Source organism: Cydia strobilella, chromosome 5, assembly GCF_947568885.1.
Source record: "Cydia strobilella chromosome 5, ilCydStro3.1, whole genome shotgun sequence".
Taxonomy (NCBI): Eukaryota; Metazoa; Arthropoda; class Insecta; order Lepidoptera; family Tortricidae; genus Cydia; species Cydia strobilella.
Genome location: NC_086045.1, coordinates 5,982,229 through 6,003,673, shown reverse-complemented (window position 1 = coordinate 6,003,673; position 21,445 = coordinate 5,982,229). Strand labels below are relative to the sequence as shown.

The window sequence follows — 21,445 nt, the reverse complement described above, 5'->3', positions numbered from 1 at the left end:
TATGTCTCGCTTGCTCCTTTATCAGATGGACTACAGGATCCCAAGCTGGTGGTAGAGAAAAGCCATCTTCCCTATTAAAGTTTGGATATTTCTTAATCTCAATGGCCTCCCGCAGCATTCTGGGTATGTAACGCTTCTCCTTGGCAAGAACCAGAGGCTTATCAAACTTGATTGAGTGATTGGCTTTATCCATGACATGCTCACAGACTGCAGACCTAGGTCGACGGTGCTTGACATCAGCTATGTGTTCCTTCACCCGAGTGGAAATGCTCCGTTTCGTCTGCCCGACATATGATAGGCCACACTCACAGATCTCTACAGATTGCAGGAGTGTACAGGCTGGACTGTCTGGCATCAGTTTTTTAGATATGAATAAAATCTAAAGTACAAGAGCTATGTTATTAAAAAAAATGTATGCTTAATAAGTCCACTAATGACATCATATCGCGAGAATTTTGTTTATCTGGTATAATCCAAACCCAAGTTATGAGGGTTAAAAAAAACGACGAAGCGCTTCGAGAAAAGGTAGTAGTGCCCTTGTGCTTCGCTTTGCTCGTTGCTTCGCTTTGGCGTCAGATCAAAGAAGCAACCAGACTAGAGGGCCTACCGCGAACATAGAAGTTCGCAAGTCTGTGCGGAAAGAGAAGAGTCAGGACGCACATACCCTATTATACTTATTATGTGCGTGTATTTGTATAATTAATACACTCGAGCACGAATGTTTCTAATATAATGGGTAATTAAATTGATTTGTTCCCAAGTTGGATAATGGGTACTGTAGACAATATATGAATACTTACTAAATATGTAGTTCATTTTATTTTATTACAGACTGGCAGATTCACATTACGGGTAATTAATAGTCGATAACTGGGTGTCGGTAACTGGTATTGTCGAAAACTGGGTGTTGTTTACTGGAGATTCAGTGTCCATGATTGGAGATTTATACTCTTTCCTTTTTTTGGATTTTCTTCTAGCCTGTGTATAGTTAATAAAAATAATACACCCTAGTAATAAGTCTCAAGAATATACCTTACCATACTCACTCGTTACTTGTGGCTTAATGATGACTAAATAACTTAATTTTATAGAGTATCCGCCTATCTCCTAAAAGTGTCAATCATTGGTGCCACTACGCTAGTGATGAAAATATGTTTTCTTTATAGCATGGTTGCCCTTGCTGCAGTCATCAGTAATCCGCGTGGAGATGGAGAGTGCTCAGTAGATAGCGGCCATTCTTCGCCGCCAATCGCTTGTAACAAACGAAATGTAAAAACCCCGCCATAACGGGATTAACATTTGTGTGATTTCAGCGTGCAAACATGGATTTAAATGAATTAAGGTAAGGTTGCTTTTTAATTGGCAAATGTTAACGAAAATTCATCAGTCCTCGTCATTTTTACAAATCGTTGGAATGAAATACCGTGACAAATATTTTTGAGGATATTGAATTTATTAATGTTTTACGGTATAATTTAAACCGAGTGTAAAGATGATGAATCAAATTTTATTCATGTAAAAATAGCCCTGTTAATTAAAGATATGACTATGATACAATAGCTTCTTGCTAGTATGTATTTAACTTATCGTCATTATATTTACGACTTCGTTAGGTGTAACCAACCAAGACAGATAGTTCATTATGATTGAATTACCTCTTATCTATGGAACATCAGATCTATTCAACTTTAGACATAGCTTAAAACTGAATAAATAAATGGCTCCGCCGTTAATAATAATTTGAATTAAAAACAAAATTGATTAAAAAGAAAACATAATTTATTTAGGGCAATTTGAATAAAAGGTTGTTAAAATGAAACGAATACGCTTAAGCCACCCTTTCCGCTCACTTGAACAATCAACAATACGAAATTTAATTTAAGTGTAATAATATAAAAAGTTATATTGTCACAGCATACAATTACCTACTACTGGAGATCGAACCAGAGACCTCTATGCTTTAATTTAAAGTGACTGTTTGCAATCTGCGCCATGATAGCACTTAGCTAACTGACGAAATTCGGCTACTTATTCTCGAATAAAAACTAAATATCTAAATACCACCTAAACCAGCGATACGAATTTTCTGCATTTTTTGCCATTGAATCTGTAAACATGTATCAAGAAGAAAAAAAATCATATGATATCGATACGACTATTTGTTTAAGCGCGAGCTATTACGGCTCCGCCATTTAAAAAAAAATCTAAAAATACTATTTAATCATTGAATCTGTTCACAAAATTTCACAAGAATCGGTTGAGAATTGCGACCTGTTAGAGGAGAACATACGAAAGCAGATTGCCCAAGTCAAAACGGAGACCTTCGGTAACGCTTCAATCAATAATATAACTTGTTACCTAATTAGTTAACTAACAGTATTTTTGTTATAGTAGCGGTATACATATTACGCAATTTCGTTAATTTTTAACTCACTTCAAACCTTTGGGACCCTGGTATGTCCTTATTTAAACTACGTCCAAAAGAGAGGTAGAGGTACTGTGAATGTCATATCGCGTTGTGTGGTAGGGCACAGCACAGCGGATGTCATTCCAGATCTAGAGCAGACCCCAACTGGGGAAGGATCTCCACCTTACAGAAAACCGCAGCCAAATAACACTAGACCCTACGTCGTGTTGTGTTCCTGCCGGTGAGTATGGTTGCCAGAGCTTAACGAGGGTGCGGGGTGTTAGGGTGTGGCAGGTAACACCTCTGGAGTTGCAGGCGTCCATAGGCTACGGTGACCGCTTACTATAAGGCGGGCCGTATGCTTGTTTGCCACCGACGTAGACACAACAACGACGACGTAAGTTTATTTTTCAAGTACGCATATTACAATGCGCTTATGAACGTTAAATGCCGTCTGAACGTAAAAAGGAGGAGGACGTTCGCAATCCGGAAATCAAAAGGGTTATATGTCGTAACTTCGAAATGTGTTTGCCCGACGTTACATTTGCCGCATTTTCATTTTTTTTTTCATTTTTTTTTTCAAAGGCACATACATAATTAATTTCAAAATTACTCGCCAAACTGCATATGCAGTTTGTTGGCGAGAAAGCGCTCTTTTTTACAATTGTATGCACCTACTTAAGTTGCTATCTTACTATGCTTACCCTAAGTTTGACATTAAAGTTAGTCTTAGAAAAAATATACCTATATAATAAAGTAATAAAGTATCCTTTTACAAATAAATGTTTCTACCTAAAGGATACACTATGCTAAAATAAAAAACAACAACAAATATAATTTAAATAATAATACAGGGTTGCTAAGGTCAAGGTAAGATTATTTGATCGAGTGCGTTTTTTTTTTCAAAAACCGTTTAATTTTCCAAACTTTTAGAAAGGCATCCTGTATAAGCCATTGGGTTAGGTTAAAAAAAACGCGTTCGGTCAAATGAAAATTTCGGGATATTAATAATCGGCTTTAAAGTTTTCGGAGAGAGATAGGTAAACAACCAAAAATGGCCAAGTCCCAAAATGGCCCCGCCCCTATTTTTTCTTTACTCTATCCATGTTGATTAACATAAATGTTGTTTTTCTTGTCATAGTAAATACCAGACTCGGTCGACAATCACATTGGCACGAGAGGACCAGTTGGGAACAGACAGCAAATATGACCCATTTGAGCACAGAAAGGTCACACACCCTACTTCGTAAGTACTTAATACTAACACGTAAAAATAAATTCAAAATATAAATTGATACTATTAGAACGAATTACAACTACTAACTAATATTTATTAGAACAATTTAAATATTTTTTAGAAAACATTTTAATTTGTTTATACTTATTTCAAGTAGAAAACTACTACGGGCACTACATAGGCCTTGGTCACTTGTCTTTTTCGTAGTATAATGACATTTCTTTCAGTTTATATATAGTAAATTGACTTGTGAATGAGCCCTTAAGGCCTACTTACAGATTGCTTATCTTATTTAATTGTGAAACTTTTTGTCAGTATTTTTAATAACCACACAACTGTGATAAAAACTATTGACGTCGACTATATGAAATGCTTTATAACACTTTAAACTCACGCGTTTTGTACACATAATTAATATCAGGGAAGACGGGTACGGGTACGGGTGTTTAACTTACCAATATCTCAATTGACATTTTACTCGGACGTCAATCTTCCGTGACCACAGTGCATCCTAGCTGAAACGTCGGAAAAAAATATAAAATAATGAAATTCAATCGCGTTAAACCCAGGTAATGACATTATTATATATGAAATGCTTTTCTTTAATCAACCGTAAAATAAGTATGAAATCGATTAAATTGATATTACTAAATGCAATCCGACGTACAAGAATTAAAAGGATGACTCACGCTAAATAGAACGGACCCGCCGGCGCCGGGCCATGGCGTTCGATACTTCAGTTTTCTATAGAAAGCATCACATGATCACCGATCACCTGTCATAGAAATCGAAGTGTCCCGAACCCAGGCCGTTATAGCGTGAGTCATCCTTAAGGCTTCATTATAAAAATATAAGTGAAGGCTATCGTAACTTTGTTGATGGCTGAGCCCACGAGTAACTTATTACTACACGAAGAATTTCTCAGATTAAAATTTTCATTAACAGCAATTCTAAAATACAAAAAGAACAACTGAATAAAATACAAATAAAACACAGAGCTATATTTTAATAAATGATGTGACTTTTGTTATAATTATGATTTCTAAGAAGCCCATTTAAATAAGGAGATATATGTAAATAAGTTAATACGCATGTCATGAAACTCGTGAAGGCGTCATGTTTATTTTACTCTTTAGGTACACATGTATGAATAGACAGGCATTTTAGAATACGTATGTTCTCCAACGCAACTTCGCCTACATGTTATCTTAGACGGATAAAGTACGATTTACCTAGGTAAAATTTTGTTCAATTCGTTTTTTTTTTATATTTAGTTATTTTCTTTAGATGTGAATGCAGGCACTATTAGGCATCACAAGAATACTTAAAAAGAGATACCGGCATAAATAGCAGCACTGTCTAAGAACTCATTTTAGTGGGCCGTTGCGGTGCAAAGAGGAGTGTTGGGCGTCCTTTGCTCCGCTTTAAAATTTGCCTTAGGTAAACAAAGACCGTCCTCATTTATATCAGGTACGTCCACCAGGCAGCGTGTCAAGCCAAGTTCAAAAGAAGATAACTGGCGACGCAACGGCCTTGTGTTATATTACACCATCATCATCATTCGCTTGCCCTTGTCCCATTCACTTGGGGTCGGCGCAGCATGTCTTTTTCTTCCATACATCTCTGTCACCCATCATCTCATCATTCACTTGCGTTAGTTTCATATCATCTTTCACACAGTCCATCCACCTTTTCCTCGGTTTTCCTCTCCTCGTACTTCCCTCCACATTCATTCTTAATACCTTTCTTGTCACATGACTTTCATCCCTCCGCATCACATGCCCGTACCATGCTAGGCGATTTGTCCTTACTTTTTCTGTTATGGGTGCAACTTTCAGGCTTCCTCTTATATACTCATTCCTTATCCTATCCATTCTCGTCACGCCACACATCCACCTTAACATTCTCATCTCCGCTACATGCAATCTCTTTTCATCCCTCACCTTTAGGGCCCAACACTCTGATCCATACATGACGACAGGTCTTATGATCGTTTTATAAATTTTACCCTTCAACCGAAGGGGCATACGGGCGTCACAAATGGTTCCCGTAACCTGTCGCCATTTCATCCATCCTGTGCTAATCCGGTTTTTCACGTCACGGTCAATATCGCCATCGCACTGTACGAGCGAACCGAGGTACTTGAAGTCGGAGCAGACCGGCAATGTAACGCTATCGAGTTCTATGGCAGCAAAACTGGAGAGACCGCCAAAATCGCAGAACATGTGTTCTGTTTTAGATCTGCTGACTACTGCCAACATTCTCCAATTTTTGCCGCCATTTCTCAAGTCTGCTCTGCACCTCTAGTTCGTTTTCACCTACAAGCACAATGTCATCAGCAAACAGCATACACCAAGGTGCCTCCTCCTGTATGTCCGACGACAGAGCGTCCATAACTAGCAGGAAGAGGTAAGGGCTTAAAGCCGATCCCTGGTGCAAGCCTACTGTGACACTGAACCTGTCGGTGGTGCCAGCGGCTGACCGGACGCGTGTACAACATCGGTTGTACATTGACCGGATTAGCTCCACATACTTCCCAGGCACGCATTTCTCTTTCAGAGCCCACCACAAAACCTCTCGGGGTACTCGATCGTATGCTTTTTCGAGGTCAACAAACACCATATGCAGGTTCTTTTTGGCATGTCTGTATTTTTCGCACATTTGGCGAAGTGCAAAAATGGCGTCTGTTGTACCTCTCCCCGGCATAAACCCGAACTGGTTTTGTGTTATATCACTCATCTCTCAGGCGTCTCTCTATCACTTTTACCCATATTTTCATGCTATGTGACATGAGCTTTATTCCTCTATAGTTGTTGCATTCCTGTACATCTCCTTTGTTTTTAAAAATGGGCACCAGCAAACTGTCACACCATTCGTCGGGGATTGTTTCGTCATGCAACAACTTATTGAAGAATAAAGTCAGCCACATACATCCATCCTCACGCAATAACTTCCATACCTCTCCTGGTATATCATCTGGTCCTACAGATTTTCCATTTTTCATACTTCTCACAGCCGTTCTTACTTCATCCATACATATTTCTTTCACTGCACCCATATTTATCAGCCTGTGCTCTAGCACCCTGCCCCATTCATTTTCTTCATTCATCAACCTTTCGAAGTAGACTTTCCAACGTTCTTTTATCGCTTCATCTTTCGTAATCACCTTACCTGCATCATCTTTCACACATTTTATATGAGCCATATCCCGAGAACTTCTTTCTCTCGCTTTCGCTAGGCGGTACAGCTGCTTTTCGCCTTTAGGGCTATTTAAAGACTCGTACAAATTGTCCTGTGCTGTCTGTCCTCTTTATTTCCTTCTCAACTTCCTGCCCAGTTTCAACACTCTGCCATTCTTTAAATGCCTGCTTCTTTTATATTACACCAAAGAGGATATAATAGAATAGAGCGGTACTGTCATAGTAAATTTTGTAACCACAGTAAATTCACTGCCATCTATCGACACACTTCAAAACTAAAAATGAAGATTTATAAAAATACGATAAAACATATTTAAATATGGATAAATGATTTTTTTTTATTTCTGTAATTATATTTGTGTTTGATTTTGATCCATGTTTTTTCACTGATATGCGTTAAAATTGTTAAATAACAAACGAAACCGTCAACGCCCTCTATACGAGAGTAGGCCAAAGGTAGTGGCGCCATCTGATCGAGAATCAAATTTTCGGCACGTTTTTTCCTTCGACTGTATCCATCTATTACGGAGTTATATCTATCTTTGTATGACACGAACCATTTGGAGCCACTTTTGAGTCCTTCGTAACTCAAAATCTATTAAAACATAAAAACATGAAATTTGGTTCATTTATTAAGGCTAACTAGAACCCCTAATTCCATGAATACAGCTCAACCGATCTCTAATCATAGATGATTTTTCTCACTGACTGACTGACTCACCTACTATCAAAAACCTAACCCACTTCCAGATGACCTAGCAAGTTGAAATTTGGCATCCAGCTGTGCAATTGTGTGGCACCAAACCTAAGATAAAGAAACAGTGATTTTTTTACGATTTGTAATATTTTCCAAAAACAGATTTTATTTATACACTAAGCGCCTATCGAATTACATAGTAATATCCTTTTTACAGGACAGTTGGCTCTTTCTTCCATCTTTTAAAGTCCTCGCTGGGCTCAGGGCTGCTCGCGATGCCGGCCGCGTTTAAACACATCGGCATAATTCCCGGCGTCTTCGGCACAACCCTAGTCGCACTTATCGCTACACACTGCGTCCACATATTAGTGAGTATAGTATAATCTTTTTCCTTTCGTCTTCAAAAATCTTTGCTTGCTCAGGATTAATTGCACCAGCCACCTTTAAGCATTTCGGCGTCATGACCGTTAAAATGTAGATGCCAGGTTCAGTGAAGCATATTGCGTAATTATCCCCGCTTAGAGACCGGTGTTCTTCTTGCTACGCGCGCATTGCGTCTCGCGTCTACAACTTAAAAAAAGAAAAAATATTTTATATTTTGGATCTTAATTTTGTCGTCAGTGTTTTAAGACTAACTAGTTATTTTTATTTTAACAATTCATTTAAAGGTATCGACGTCACGAGCACTGTGTGAAGAAAGCAGAGTAGCTTCGTTGAGCTACGCCGAGACGTGTGAAAAGGCTTTTAAACATGGTCCAAAGATGATTAGGAAATTTTCTACACATGTAAGGTGAGTTAACCGTTGTAAATAATCTTATTCCACGACTAATAATTTTTTGCGAAGGAATTTGTACGTATAATATCTATACTATAATCTATACTATAATTTAATTTTAATGAGGCATATGTATTTTCTCGAACAATGTAAGGAATCATTTAAAAATATTAATAATATAAATATTTATAATGCAAATACTCTTTGGTGATTTACCTCAAATCGCGTCAGTAATAAACTTAGCTGAGGTCAAAACAGAGGACATCAACCCGTGTTCCTCTATCTAAATGTTCTGAAATTATGTTGGTCGCCGTCAACAGGTTGGCGACGTTGGCGTCCACTGATTGTTTCGACCTAAAGCCGTGCTATGCGTTACAATTGTCACAAAGGAATGCCTTCAGGACTGATTCAAACAACTTCGCTAACGAAGAAAGTATGGCTATGGGCCGGTATTTCTCTACACTTGAAATATTACTAGATTTAGAGATCGCAGTTACTGGAGAAAGCTTCCACCGCTTAGAATACACACCAGTCGCAATTGACAATAGAAAAATGTACAATATTGGGTGTAAAAAGTGATTTTTAGTATATAAGGTTGGAGTATAATAGGCGACTTCTTCGCCGTTATCAGAAGTCGGGTTGCAGGTTTCTGGGAGAGATTGAGAAGTTCATAAAATCGCATACTTAGGACTATCTCCGAGAACCTAAACAGCCCAATATTCTGTTACTGGTCATCCGTTCATAAGAACGAGAACAAAAAGTAAAAGTAAACTTGTAAGTTATAAAATAATTATCGTAGTCGAAGGCAAAAATATCGATCCAGACAAATGGCTCAAAAATATGTGAACACGACTTTATTGTCTAACGTGTAAGAGCGTACACATATTTTTGAAACTTTGGGAATGTATATATATTTATGCCCTTGACTGTACATCGTAATAATAATGCTAATGAGACTAGTCATACCTATCGACTGAGCAACTATTAGTATAAGTTTAATTTTATTATATTTAAATTTTTACTCTTATTTTTACCTTATTGTTCTATGGAGTTTTGAATTGTTCTGAATGCGTTTTTTTATACTATCCGGTCCTACTGAGCTTTTAGCTTTAAGATTCTTTAAAGCTTTTCAACATCGCGGGGTGTGATAAGATTGATATGCACACAGTTTGTGAATCTCACAAGGGGTAAATATGTTGTTTAACAGCTCGTGCTTATATTAATACGCGAGGAAGCGAAACATTCCAAAATTGAAAAGTAAACAAACATGACCATTCTTGTTTGTTTACTTTTCAATGTTATAAAAGTTTGTTGGTTTCACAGGCAAATTAGGCAGCTACCTATAGACATGTTATTCTATTAACCTATCGACATTTTATTTTATTAATCACCTAGTTAATCAACAATCTAGCTAATTTATGTTAAGTGAAGTATAGTTTTGTGTGAGAATTTTCATAATGACAGTGTACTTTTATTTTATTGTTGTTGATATTTAATTTGTACAAAACTTGTTTAAGTATGTTTAGTTAGGTATATATTACACTAAAAATTTGCATGCTGCATGGTCAGTTAAGAAAGATGGGACTTGAAAATGTATATTTTACAGAAACAACTTGTATATATAACCTTTCTTAACGCAAATAAATAAATGATTAAATATATGTAACCTCAGGATTACATATATACACTAGTATAAACAAAAAAGCATATTAGTTAGGTTTCTTATTGCCCTTTTCGGCGAGCCGCTCTTCATGCGTTAGTTAAACAATATTAATTTTAAAATTTAATTTAAATATTCGAATTTTAGAGAAAATTTTGGAGAAAAGAAGGCTCCTACCTCTAAAAGGTACTCGGTACTCTCGGTAGTGTACCGGTGGTGGTATGCATCCCTTTGGGCCAAATACTCTTCGCCAAATTTCACTTCACAACAAACTTATCGCAGTAGTTTCATTTCCGGAATGAATCTAGCAAATTTACACTTCGCATTTAATTTATTTGGTCAAATTATCATTTGGCAAACGTTTTTTATTGGCTAATAATATCATAAAGAAGTTTAATCAAATTGTCACTTCGCAAATTTTGGCAAAATTAACCCCCTAATACAGCCCATCGGGTGAAGATCTTTGATATTAAGAAAAAAGTTTACGACAGAATATTGTCTTCGGTTACCGCGATAGTTACTCATTAAATAAAACTATGAAAACGGATTATATCGCGTATATTAAAGTTACTAAGTTGACGACAGTGTAAAAATATTCTCCATAACATAAATATCCAGATAGCAAAATGGGGACTATATTTGTACGGGGAAGCGGTCGTCCACTATCCTCTTAATAATTCGTAAATTTGTAATGTTTAATGATTTTGTTCCACAGACACTTTGCTGACTTTGCTATGGCCGGAGTTTGCTTGGGTGGAACGAGTGTCTACGTAATATTCATCGCCTCCTCGCTCAAAGATGTAAGTATCTTTATCACTATTAACAACATTTAATAACAAAACTTCCGTGAGGCACAGACACATTATAGTACATTGTGCAACGTGGGGGGTAAGTATCTAAATAAGGTAAATGTACGGTTCTCCGAATACTTAAGACCTGTATGTAGATTTCATTTTTTTATAAGGTCTGGTATGTTCATACGAGTATGATCAGTACTTGAATAGAAACTTCGATAAATTTTACTTCGTGTAAATATACGTATAAATTACTGAAATGATTAGACATTTTTTTTAATCATTTCAACCGCTTTTCTTGATTTGTACCATTTACCGAACTAAGAAACGTGATTTGCACATAATACCGAATCGGGAGGCCGCATTACCGAACTAGAAAAAGAAAGAAAAGTCTGCAACGATTTTGATAGCATACGCATTATAAGTGTTATTTTAAACGTCAAACTTCTATGAAATTATGACGTAAAAATAACACTAGCACTGCGTATGCTATCAAAATCGTTGCAGACTTATCTTGGTCTAACTCTATTGAGTGGTGCTTAACCTTTTCATAGCTCACTGTTGAATACTACAAATTTCATCTGCGCTAGATTATGACAACTTTTATTTTATTAAAAACACGTGTGATATTTATTTTCTGTAAATAATTAATAAATATAATATTTAATATATCTTTATTATTATATTAAATTAATCAATCAATCTTTAAGCACTTACTTATTAAATTGAATTATAATCAACTCACAGAACGGGTTTTTATTTTTATTTTATTTTATAATCATATTATCGAGTTTATTTTTTATTCATTTTAATTTTAATAATTATTAAAAATAAAATGAATAATTTATACATATATGTATGCCAAATATACATATATATGTAATTTATTCATTTATTCACTTTGGTCGTCACTATATATTTGATCCTGACTGTCCACATGACAAGACACTTTTTCTTCTCTTTGCAGATTTGCGACCACTTCTACCCATCTCACGTGTACTCCGTCAAAACCTACTGCTGTTTCCTTCTACTCCCGCTCATCCTGACCTCCCAGATCCGTCATCTCAAATTCCTGGTCCCTTTCTCCCTTCTAGCCAACCTCTGTCTCCTTCTGACCTTTCTTATTACTTCTTACTACACGTTCCAGGGGATACCGAGCGTGGGGCCGGAAAAATTGGCAGTTGGAGTCACCCAATGGCCCCTGTTTTTAAGGTGAGATTGTGTTATTCGTAATCATAACTTGTCATTGATAGTATTCGACATCTCACGGGGACCAATAAGTCCAAGCTAGATGCCTGATGAGCAGGGAGCGTACAATTTATGTCGGTTTCGTCATAATGACGTATATAAAAACACAGGATATTTTTAAATACGTAATGACAGATAAGGTATCAACGTTTCATTGTAACGAAGTTATAGTTTTTACATTAGTTACTGAAATAAGAAATAAGTACTTAATGAGATAATGAGTTAGAAACAAAATGCTTGTTGTGTAATAATAGTTATTTACGATACAAGTGCGGAGTGTTTTATTCGTCCAAGCCTCCATTCTTTCAGCACAGCCATCTTCGCGATGGAGGGCATCAACGTAGTCATGCCCGTCGAGAACGAGATGGCGAACCCGAAACACTTCCTCGGGTGCCCTGGGGTACTGAACGTGACCATGGTCTTCGTAGCTACCCTATACAGTGTAGTGGGCCTGTTCGGCTTCTTGAAGTACGGCGACGAGGCTCAAGGAAGCGTCACTCTGAATCTCCCACAGGATGAAATGTGAGTTTTCTTAACACATTCACTGCCAAGAACCCGCTAGGTGGGTGTTTGTATTAAAAATGGGGCGCTTGGCGCTGAAAGTGTTAACTGTTAACATATATATTACTACATCGTATAGACCGGCCTTACGAGCACTACGAATGGGGCTGATACATTGGAGTCAAAATCGCATTTATTTACACCAGCGCGCTCAGTCGTGCGGCGAATTGCGCAGTGGAAAGGGTGGTGTTCGGTAAGAATTGTATGCATACGCTCATACTTTGTTTACACCAATGATAACTCCTTTCCACTGCGCATTTCGCCACACGACTGAGCGCGCTGGTGTAACTAAATGCGATTTTGACTCCAATGTATCGGCCCCATTCGTAGTGCTCGTAAGGCCGTTCTTTACGAAGTAATATACCTATATATGTATATGGTTAACACGTTTAAAGTAGGAAACAATGTCTTACATATGACGACACATATATAAGTAATTATTTTATCACACATATATTATAATAATAATTCAGCCTATATATGTCCACAGCACAGCACAGCAGCTGGGCACAGGCCTCCTCTCGTGCGCGAGAGGGTATAGGGAATAGAATATAGCTATGCGATTGGGCTTTATTAGCCCTTAACTTTGGTTGTGTCCAAAGGAAATACGTGAACCTAATTGCTGGTTGGCTAGTCCTCTTGGTATTTTTTTCCCGATTAGAAGAATAGCAATTAAATATCGAAAAATCACGAAGACAAGTTTTTTTTTTGGAGTTTTTTCATATGCATAAGCCCTAAAATTTGGGCTGAGCCTACATGTACTTTATCGTAAAAACATCAAGTCATCATGGATATAATATATTGTTTCCAGGTTTTCAGGGGTACGGAATTTGCCACGTGTTCTTTTTCCTAAAAGTCGTCAGTTTTATAGGTTGTAGAGGGTGCGGATTAAAAAATGATGATCATTTTCAAATTCAAGCTGGAAAACTTGTACTTTTACGTAAATGTCGTTATGGATATCGTTTTCTAGGTTCATGGGGTACAGATTTTGAAAATATTGACCATTTTCGAATCCAAGATGGTTGACATTTTGTACTTTTTCGTAAAATCGTTATGGATATAGTTTTCTAGGCAGTAAGGACTGCGGATTTCGAAAATTATTACATTCATTGTCTAGGCCGGGAGGAAGACGCTCTAGGACTAGTTTTTTATAGTAATTTCTCAGGACGATTTTAAAGTAGACTAAATTTGCTACAATACGCGACTCGAATTGGCTCTGTAGATTTAATAGTTTCCAAGATAAAGCCTTTCAAAATTTATAATTTTTTGAACTTGTATTCGTAGGCTATGTAATGAATGCAGTGAGTATGCACTTTTGTCCGAAATTTTCGCGGTTTTTTTCGATTTTTGACAAAGTTGCGTTCGGCGCTCGAGGTCTCAAACTTGGATTATTCATAGAGCCAACATCATAAACAAGTCTGTAAAAAATCAGAACTACCGGATTTGAAGCAAACAAACCCCATTAATACAAAAGGCGACAAAGTTACTGCGGTATGAAAAAGCGACTAACAGTGTATGCTGGTCAATAGGTAAAATTACTAGCCCTTTATCGCCAAGGTAACTTTGAATTTTTATTGAGACGATAAAATAAAGTGGCGGTAAACTTTATGTTATCGTTAGCAATGTAACGACCACGTTTATTTTAAAGCAGGTTGACACAATTTCTTGAACTTATTTTCTATTTGTTTTTGGAATTTACTCCTTGAGGTGCAGTAGGCTCAGAGAACGGAGTTTTTCAAAAGTCGTAGAGCTTTTTTAAAACACAATACGGTTGCCAAAAATTTAATTAGCAATCTTGAGGCCTTTGTCTAGGAACTTCAACGATTCGAATCCTAAGTTTTCGACTTTCGCTCGATAAAAAAAACACAAACATTGGTCTAAAATGCACTTTAAAAAAATATAACCTCATAACTTGGTTTTGGATTATACCAGCAAATTCTCAGGATATGATGTCAATAGTGGACTTAACAGACATAAAAAGTTTAAATTGCATAGCTCTTATACTTTAGATTTTATTGATGTCTAAATAACTCCGATTTCGTTATTCACTCACTGATGATCATCAAAATTCTTAGGGTACTTCCTGAAGTCCTAGGAAGCTGAAATTTGGTATGCAAGCTACTTAGTATTAAAACACAAACAACAAAAAAAATCTAAAACATGAACTGAAAATTGATATGGACTCCTTGTTATAAATAATAAAATACGTATTTCAGGATTTTTATTAAATCACCCCCCTTACTTTAAATTAGGGGATGGAAGATTGAGAGTAACCTACAAAAAGTAGTGAAATCCCACCAAAAACAGTTTCAGGTAAAATATTATCCATATATCTCGCACTGTCAAAAAGTTATCAGATTTCATGTAGAGCCAACCTTCTAACCATGGAGACTATATAAAGGAGCCAAATCTCTATGTATGAAAAGTGTCCATCAAAAAACAGTAATTAGGCGGCGCCACCATACACCGAAATACTACCAAAAACAACCTACGTAATTTGGTCGGGTTATTTGTTGGTTCATGTTATACTCATGTCCCAGAGCCTAACTAGCGCCACCGGGGGGATTAGGAACTATTATTTAAAGCTGAAAGCGGTCACTTTTTCAACAATTCTGCCATAAGAGATTGGCATCCTTTCTATACCATCCATACTTCTAACTCTACAAGCCCTAACTTCACTAACTCTACACCTTAATCAAAATATGTGGCAAACAAGATGTTTAGTGATCAATCCTTTCACGAGTCTGTAGGGAAATTAAATTTAATCGTCCGTTACCTTTTGTAATAACCAAACATAATGTTTATAGCAGACACAGATAAGATGAATGATTAAACATCATCGTAAACAACGGAACGAGGTCGTTACGTTTTACCTGGCTATGGAGGACAATTCCAACTTTCGTTCCGATATTAAAATGATGTTGGTTTTGCGCGTGCATTTTTAGAGATGTGACTTATCTGAGATAAAAGTATCTAAGATACAGATACAAGATACAAAATACGTATTTTGTATCTGCATCTGTTGCCGCTATAACAACAAATACTAAAAAGTACGGAACCCTCGGTGGGCGAGTCCGACTCGCACTTGACCGGTTTTTATAACACAATGGAATCAATCTGTATCTTAGATACTTTTAAGAAATTTATCTTGTATCTTGTATTTAGATACTTTCCGTTGGTATCTTAGTATTTTGTAAATACTTTTTTACCAAGATACTTTTTATAATTAATTTCGCAGTAAAGTTTTATTTTCAAAATGCACGCAGCGTGTTGTAATTGTAACTAAACGCAGCTTTACTTTTCTATCAATTTTGAATATAGTAACCGTCTTTTAAGGCGGCTACAATTTTCGCAGTTCATCGCGAAGGAAAGTCTCAAGTTTCTTATGTGCCCGACTCGCTCACCTAAATGTCATTTAACCGTAGAGCAAATTAAGAGACCGCGCGTCACAGCGATATGATTAGGACTAGGGAGAGATTTAGTATTGGCCAAAGAGTATCGGTTTTTTTTTTAAATCGATTCGGAATTCGGATGATTTGAACGATCTATCTATAAAAAAGTTGAAGACTAAATGCCTAAAATACTTAATTTAACAAAAATCTAATTTATAATTTATTAAACGAGTTTGTGCTTGCTGCTTGCTTTTGCTTCGATTTCGATTCAATTATTTGGTGTTACTTACTTAAGTCCCAATTTGGGCAATTTGATAGTTAGATAATAATAGTTTAGTTACCACTAAACTAAGCCAAAATCAGAATGTTTTGCAATAAATAATACAATACACTACATTTTATGTAAAACAATTTATTAACGTAAATTAAATAAACCTTAAAACAAAAAAAAAATATGTCAAAAAGTATTTTATCTTAAAAAAAGTATCTTGAAAATACGTATCTTGTATTTCAAATACCATTTCTAGAAGTATCTTGTATCTGATATCTTAGATACTTGACTTCCTAGTATCTTGTATTTTGTATTTTAGATACTTTTTATAGGGTATCTTGTACATCTCTGTGCATTTTGCTAGTACTAGTAGTACTCGTTCGTGTTTTGGTGCGAGCGAGACGCATAATCGAAAGACACCAAAATATAAGTTCGAATTGGACTTTATTGTAAATACTGACCAAAATGAAGATGGCGGGACGACTTGTACGCATTCTTGATTCTACCCCAAATGGTGGGAAAATGCCGGTCGAGTGGAGAAAACGAGGGGAGGCCTTTGCCCAGCAGTGGGACACCAAAGTAGGCTAAAAAAATGTTAATACTCTGACAAAAAAATGAGTTGATGAAGCTTTGAGAGAGGCGGGGAAAAAGGTACGATATAAAAGAGGTACACAATTGTGCTTAGTAATGGTCCGTTTGTAGTAGACTACATACAGTAGCGGCAAGAAATTCAAAATTTGTAACAATTTGTGCACAAAACCTAAAAATATGAAAATTGCTTATATACATGCATAATTTTTATTTTCATGGAACATCATTTTTTTTTTATATTTTGAGATCAAAATTATTTATTAGAAAATAACATACGAATTTAATATACATAATAGACAAGAATCGAATTATATTTTATATCAACTTATATACAAAATCTTCAAAAATAATCCATAAATAATATGTAAGAACTCCGTAAAGATATCCGAGCCGTTTTTTTTTTTGTTGTTGTTAAAATTAACTAAAAATAAACAATTCAAAACAATAATCCGCGATACCCGTCTGAGAAGCTGAAGTTACGGCATCTTACGGCCTGATTCTAATTTTATACGTCAAAAATTTGATCCAGATACCTACGATATGGATCGGACCTATCTGTCAGTGTCAAAGGCGACGATTCTTTAAACAAAAACGTCACTTTTGACACTGACAGATCCGATCCATATAGTATCTAGATCAAATTTTTGACGTATATTAAAATTTGAATCAGGCCCTTTAAGTTTAAGTATTCACGTGCACGAGAGTTAGGGTGAATGTAGCCAAGGTTAATGAAGATACATTTACCCCTGAACGGATCCAGTTTGAGTAGGTTCAACAAATTCATAATTAACTAAATTAATTTCTTTTTGTAAGACATTTTATAATGTCTAAGTTTAAGTATTTTTTCGCTTTTCGAAACGGTAAAAGGTAAATTTAAAAAGGCACCATTAAGTTTCTAGCGTCCGTTGTTATTAGAATGTTAATGTTAAAGTTATTAGATTTTACAGTACCTACATCTGGTGCTACTTTAAGATACCATGCTGGATTAATAATTTTTCAAATCGGTCAAAGTTTCAAAGAAATAACGGAGTTCAAAGGTTATGTAAGTATGTATCTTAATACAAAAAAAATACAGTCGAATTGATAACCTCCTTTTTTGAAGCCGGTTCAAAAATCATCCCCACTTCACGTGTAGGGAAGGTACATTATTTTTTCTTTTACTTATTAATTTACTACTTTGTCAGCGTGATTGATATAATTATATACCCACCCATGCCAAATTACAGCTTTCTAGTACTAACTAACACTACTAAGGATCAGGCTAAGCCACGGACGGACAAACGGCGAGACAAACAGACGAAACTATAAGGGTTTCTAGTTGACTAAGGAACCCTAAAATAATATATGTCTAATTTTTCTCCGCAGCCTGGCGATGGTAGCGAAAATTCTGGTGGCTGTAGCGGTATTCTTCACATATTGCCTACAGATGTACGCGCCGTTGGACATCCTCTGGACTCGAGTGCAGAGCTCCATATCTGTGAACTACCATAATCTGGGACAAGTCGTTCTCAGAACACTATGTGTCGCTTTCACAGGTAAATATAAATATATACAGAATGCATTTATAAGACTGGCTGACGTAGGTACTCGGAGGGCCTCAGCAAACCGATGCCCAGGACAGGTATTTAGATTTTAAAATCTGTTAGGGTTTTGAACAAGGCTAGGAACCGGTTTTTTCTTTATACAAAAAATACCGGTATTATTACGTTCCTTTTCGCTCTTTGGTTTATTATTTCATTTTTAATGGGACAATCTAATAATACGAAGATGTTACCTAAATACATGATTCAGTCCTTTAAAGAGCATAAAATAATTAAAAATATTGGGTTATTTTGGGATTTTAAAAAAGCTGTTCCGAGCCCTGGTTTTGATATTGGTATGATACGATAGCTCGCGCTTGTTGGTGCGCGTGAAACGCAATACAGGTCCTGTCAAAGTCGTTTGAAAAATAACAAAATAAAGGATGACTCACGTTAGACCGGGCCGTGTCCGGGCCTGAGCTTCCGGCGCTTCATTTTCTGTGGAAAGCATCACGTGATCACCTGTCATGTCATAGAAAAGTAAGCGCCGCAAGCTCCGGCCCGTACACGGCCCGGTCTAACGTTAGTCATCCTTAAATCGGGAATACGTTAAACTTAGAATCCGCCTCCATTTTAAGCTCAAGATCTCAGGAAACTGTAGAATGAGGATAGCGCACGCTGGTCTATATTCACGGTCATTGTCTTGTACGCGGAGTGTTCGTTGAAGCGTACAGTGTGCCGCGCTTCCAAAGGTATTTGAATTGAACAGCGTGCACTGAGCGTGTTACATGTTTGCTGTGGGCTTCGCTCGAGCATCTACTCAGTTTACCTTACATGTGCTGATGCCACGACGCTTGAGCGATTCGAACGTTGGCTGGATAATTACTAATAAGTACCTAATGCCCTCAAACTCCTCAAAGCTTTGTTACATGGCATTTTCCTATTAAATTAAATTATTCCAAAGCACTTACGAAATCACATTTACCAAAATTTACTGAAAAACTAGATTGATTTGAACTTCAATGATTCAGAAGAAAAAAAAACTCATTTAGGGAAAGTGGATTGTTTAATACGTTACAGGTTGTATTTCTCATACTAACTTCAAAGTAACAATTATTTTTAGAAATAATAATGAATATAATTTATAACTGAAAAATAATGTTTTTTATTATATTTTTAGTACAAGCTTTTATCGCTGAGTGTACTTTTTTTCCACAGAAAACTAATACTCATCGAGACAATTCTAAAAACCCCAAACACAATTAGGTTTCGTTGTTTTATCACAGAGTTCCTATGGCCAACTCCTGTCTTCATTATCAGATCAGCTCGATGGTATCATAATATTGCATTGTTGCTCGACTTACATTATGTATGCAAATTTTCAGCTTCTCATTGGAAGTCGGGAAGTGGGTCAAATTTAACTTGCAATTAAGATTTGACCCGTACAAACATACATAGGTTCATAGATACATTGCAAGTTAATAAAAAGCTTGTAAAAACAAGTAGAGCGAAATGCTTTACGAGTAAGAAACAATATCAGATATTTTTGTTCGAATGCTGCTTGAAATCTAAAGCATCATACAAAAAAAAATACAAAAAACAAAATTCGCCAATGAAATTTTAACGCAAAACGCGAAGAAACCAGTACGGTCACCACCAGTTTGACACTTACATATTCGCTAGCGTGTGCGTAACTTACTTTCTATGCATATCGCTCGTACTCGCATATTGATTGGCGCGAGCGAGATGTATAGAAAGTACGTTACGCAGACGTTAGCAAGTATGTCAGACTGACATTGCTAAGGCAGTCGTGGTAAGGCTTTAGTTTGTCTCATTTAGGCACGTGTTCACAAATAATATGTATTTTCAATCAGTAAATTCGGTGTAAAGGTTTCGAAACATCGGGATGTATTATAAATTCAATATACGCGATATAATCCGTTTTCACAGTTTTATTTCATGAGTAACTATCGCTGTAACCGAAGACAATATTATAATAAATTCGATTTAAATGATCTGTTCCAGTGACCCTGGCCATCGCAGTGCCCGACTTGGAGCTGCTGATAGGTCTGGTGGGTGCCATCTTCTTCTCAACCCTGGGCCTCCTCATCCCGGTGGTGGTGCAGACCGCCCATCGCTGGGACAGGAACTTGGGCCCGTATCTGCTAGTGGTGTGGAAGAATATGCTGTTGTTGCTGTTCTACTTACTGGTTCTAGTGTCTGGTTGCTACGTGTCTATTTTTGAAATGGTTACAAAGTTTTCTTAGTACTTACTCGTATTTGGAGCTAATTGAGCAGCGTAGATCATCAATACGGGTAACTTTTAGTAAAGGCCGCCGGGGTGACGCTATTTTAGTGCGCTATATTAATTTATTTATTATTATTCGGAGATCCAACAGCTGTTACATGTCTATAGGTTTTGTAAATATGATGCAAAAAGCCAATTACAGGTTCTCACCAGTAGCTACATATTAACAAAAACAATTGGTGGTTAGCACTATTGCACGATTCCTACATTTCCACGCCAAAGCTATAGTAAACTTATAATTCGAAATTAACTAAAGAAGATACACAAAGAAAAAGAAAAAATACAGCACAATGAAATTTCAATAAGGCATGCTCACCCAAAGAACTCCGTCAGGATACGCCGCACAGTTTGGATGTTGCTGTTGAAAATATCATTATTTTATTTAAAAACTTGCACCTATGACCATAACATTTCACACTTACGTTGATAATTTTAATTTATCCCATTTTTTTAGGCTTCACACAAATATGCAAACATGATGATTAAAAATTAAAGAATTTCAAATGAACACTTTTCTCTTTGATTATCATTATCAATCACCTGCCAGTTACATGAGTGTCTCATAGTGATATCGATAATTATTAACTTACATTGATAATATGTGGTTAGCCACAATTCTGGAGTTAAATTATTTGTTTTATTAGAAAATTTGCTAATTAAATACACCTTATTTTAACAACGGGGTTAATGTAGTATACTATTGCTGAGCTATAACGAGCCACAATCAAGTGTTTTGTATTACCAATTTGAAGTCAACTGTATAATATTGTTGTGATTAAACTGA

General features: G+C 36.4%; 1 protein-coding gene across 1 annotated transcript; it reads left to right on the top strand.

The window, feature by feature from the left end:
* Window positions 1–1,214: 1,214 nt before the first annotated feature.
* Window positions 1,215–20,703, top strand: LOC134741380 (proton-coupled amino acid transporter-like protein CG1139). Its single transcript, XM_063674142.1, has 9 exons — window positions 1,215–1,342; window positions 3,549–3,653; window positions 7,759–7,909; window positions 8,210–8,331; window positions 10,692–10,776; window positions 11,738–11,982; window positions 12,328–12,540; window positions 18,199–18,368; window positions 20,379–20,703. Exons 1-9 carry the CDS (start codon window positions 1,323–1,325, stop codon window positions 20,618–20,620), a joined length of 1,353 nt encoding a protein of 450 aa, XP_063530212.1. The 5' UTR covers window positions 1,215–1,322; the 3' UTR covers window positions 20,621–20,703.
* Window positions 20,704–21,445: the final 742 nt, after the last annotated feature.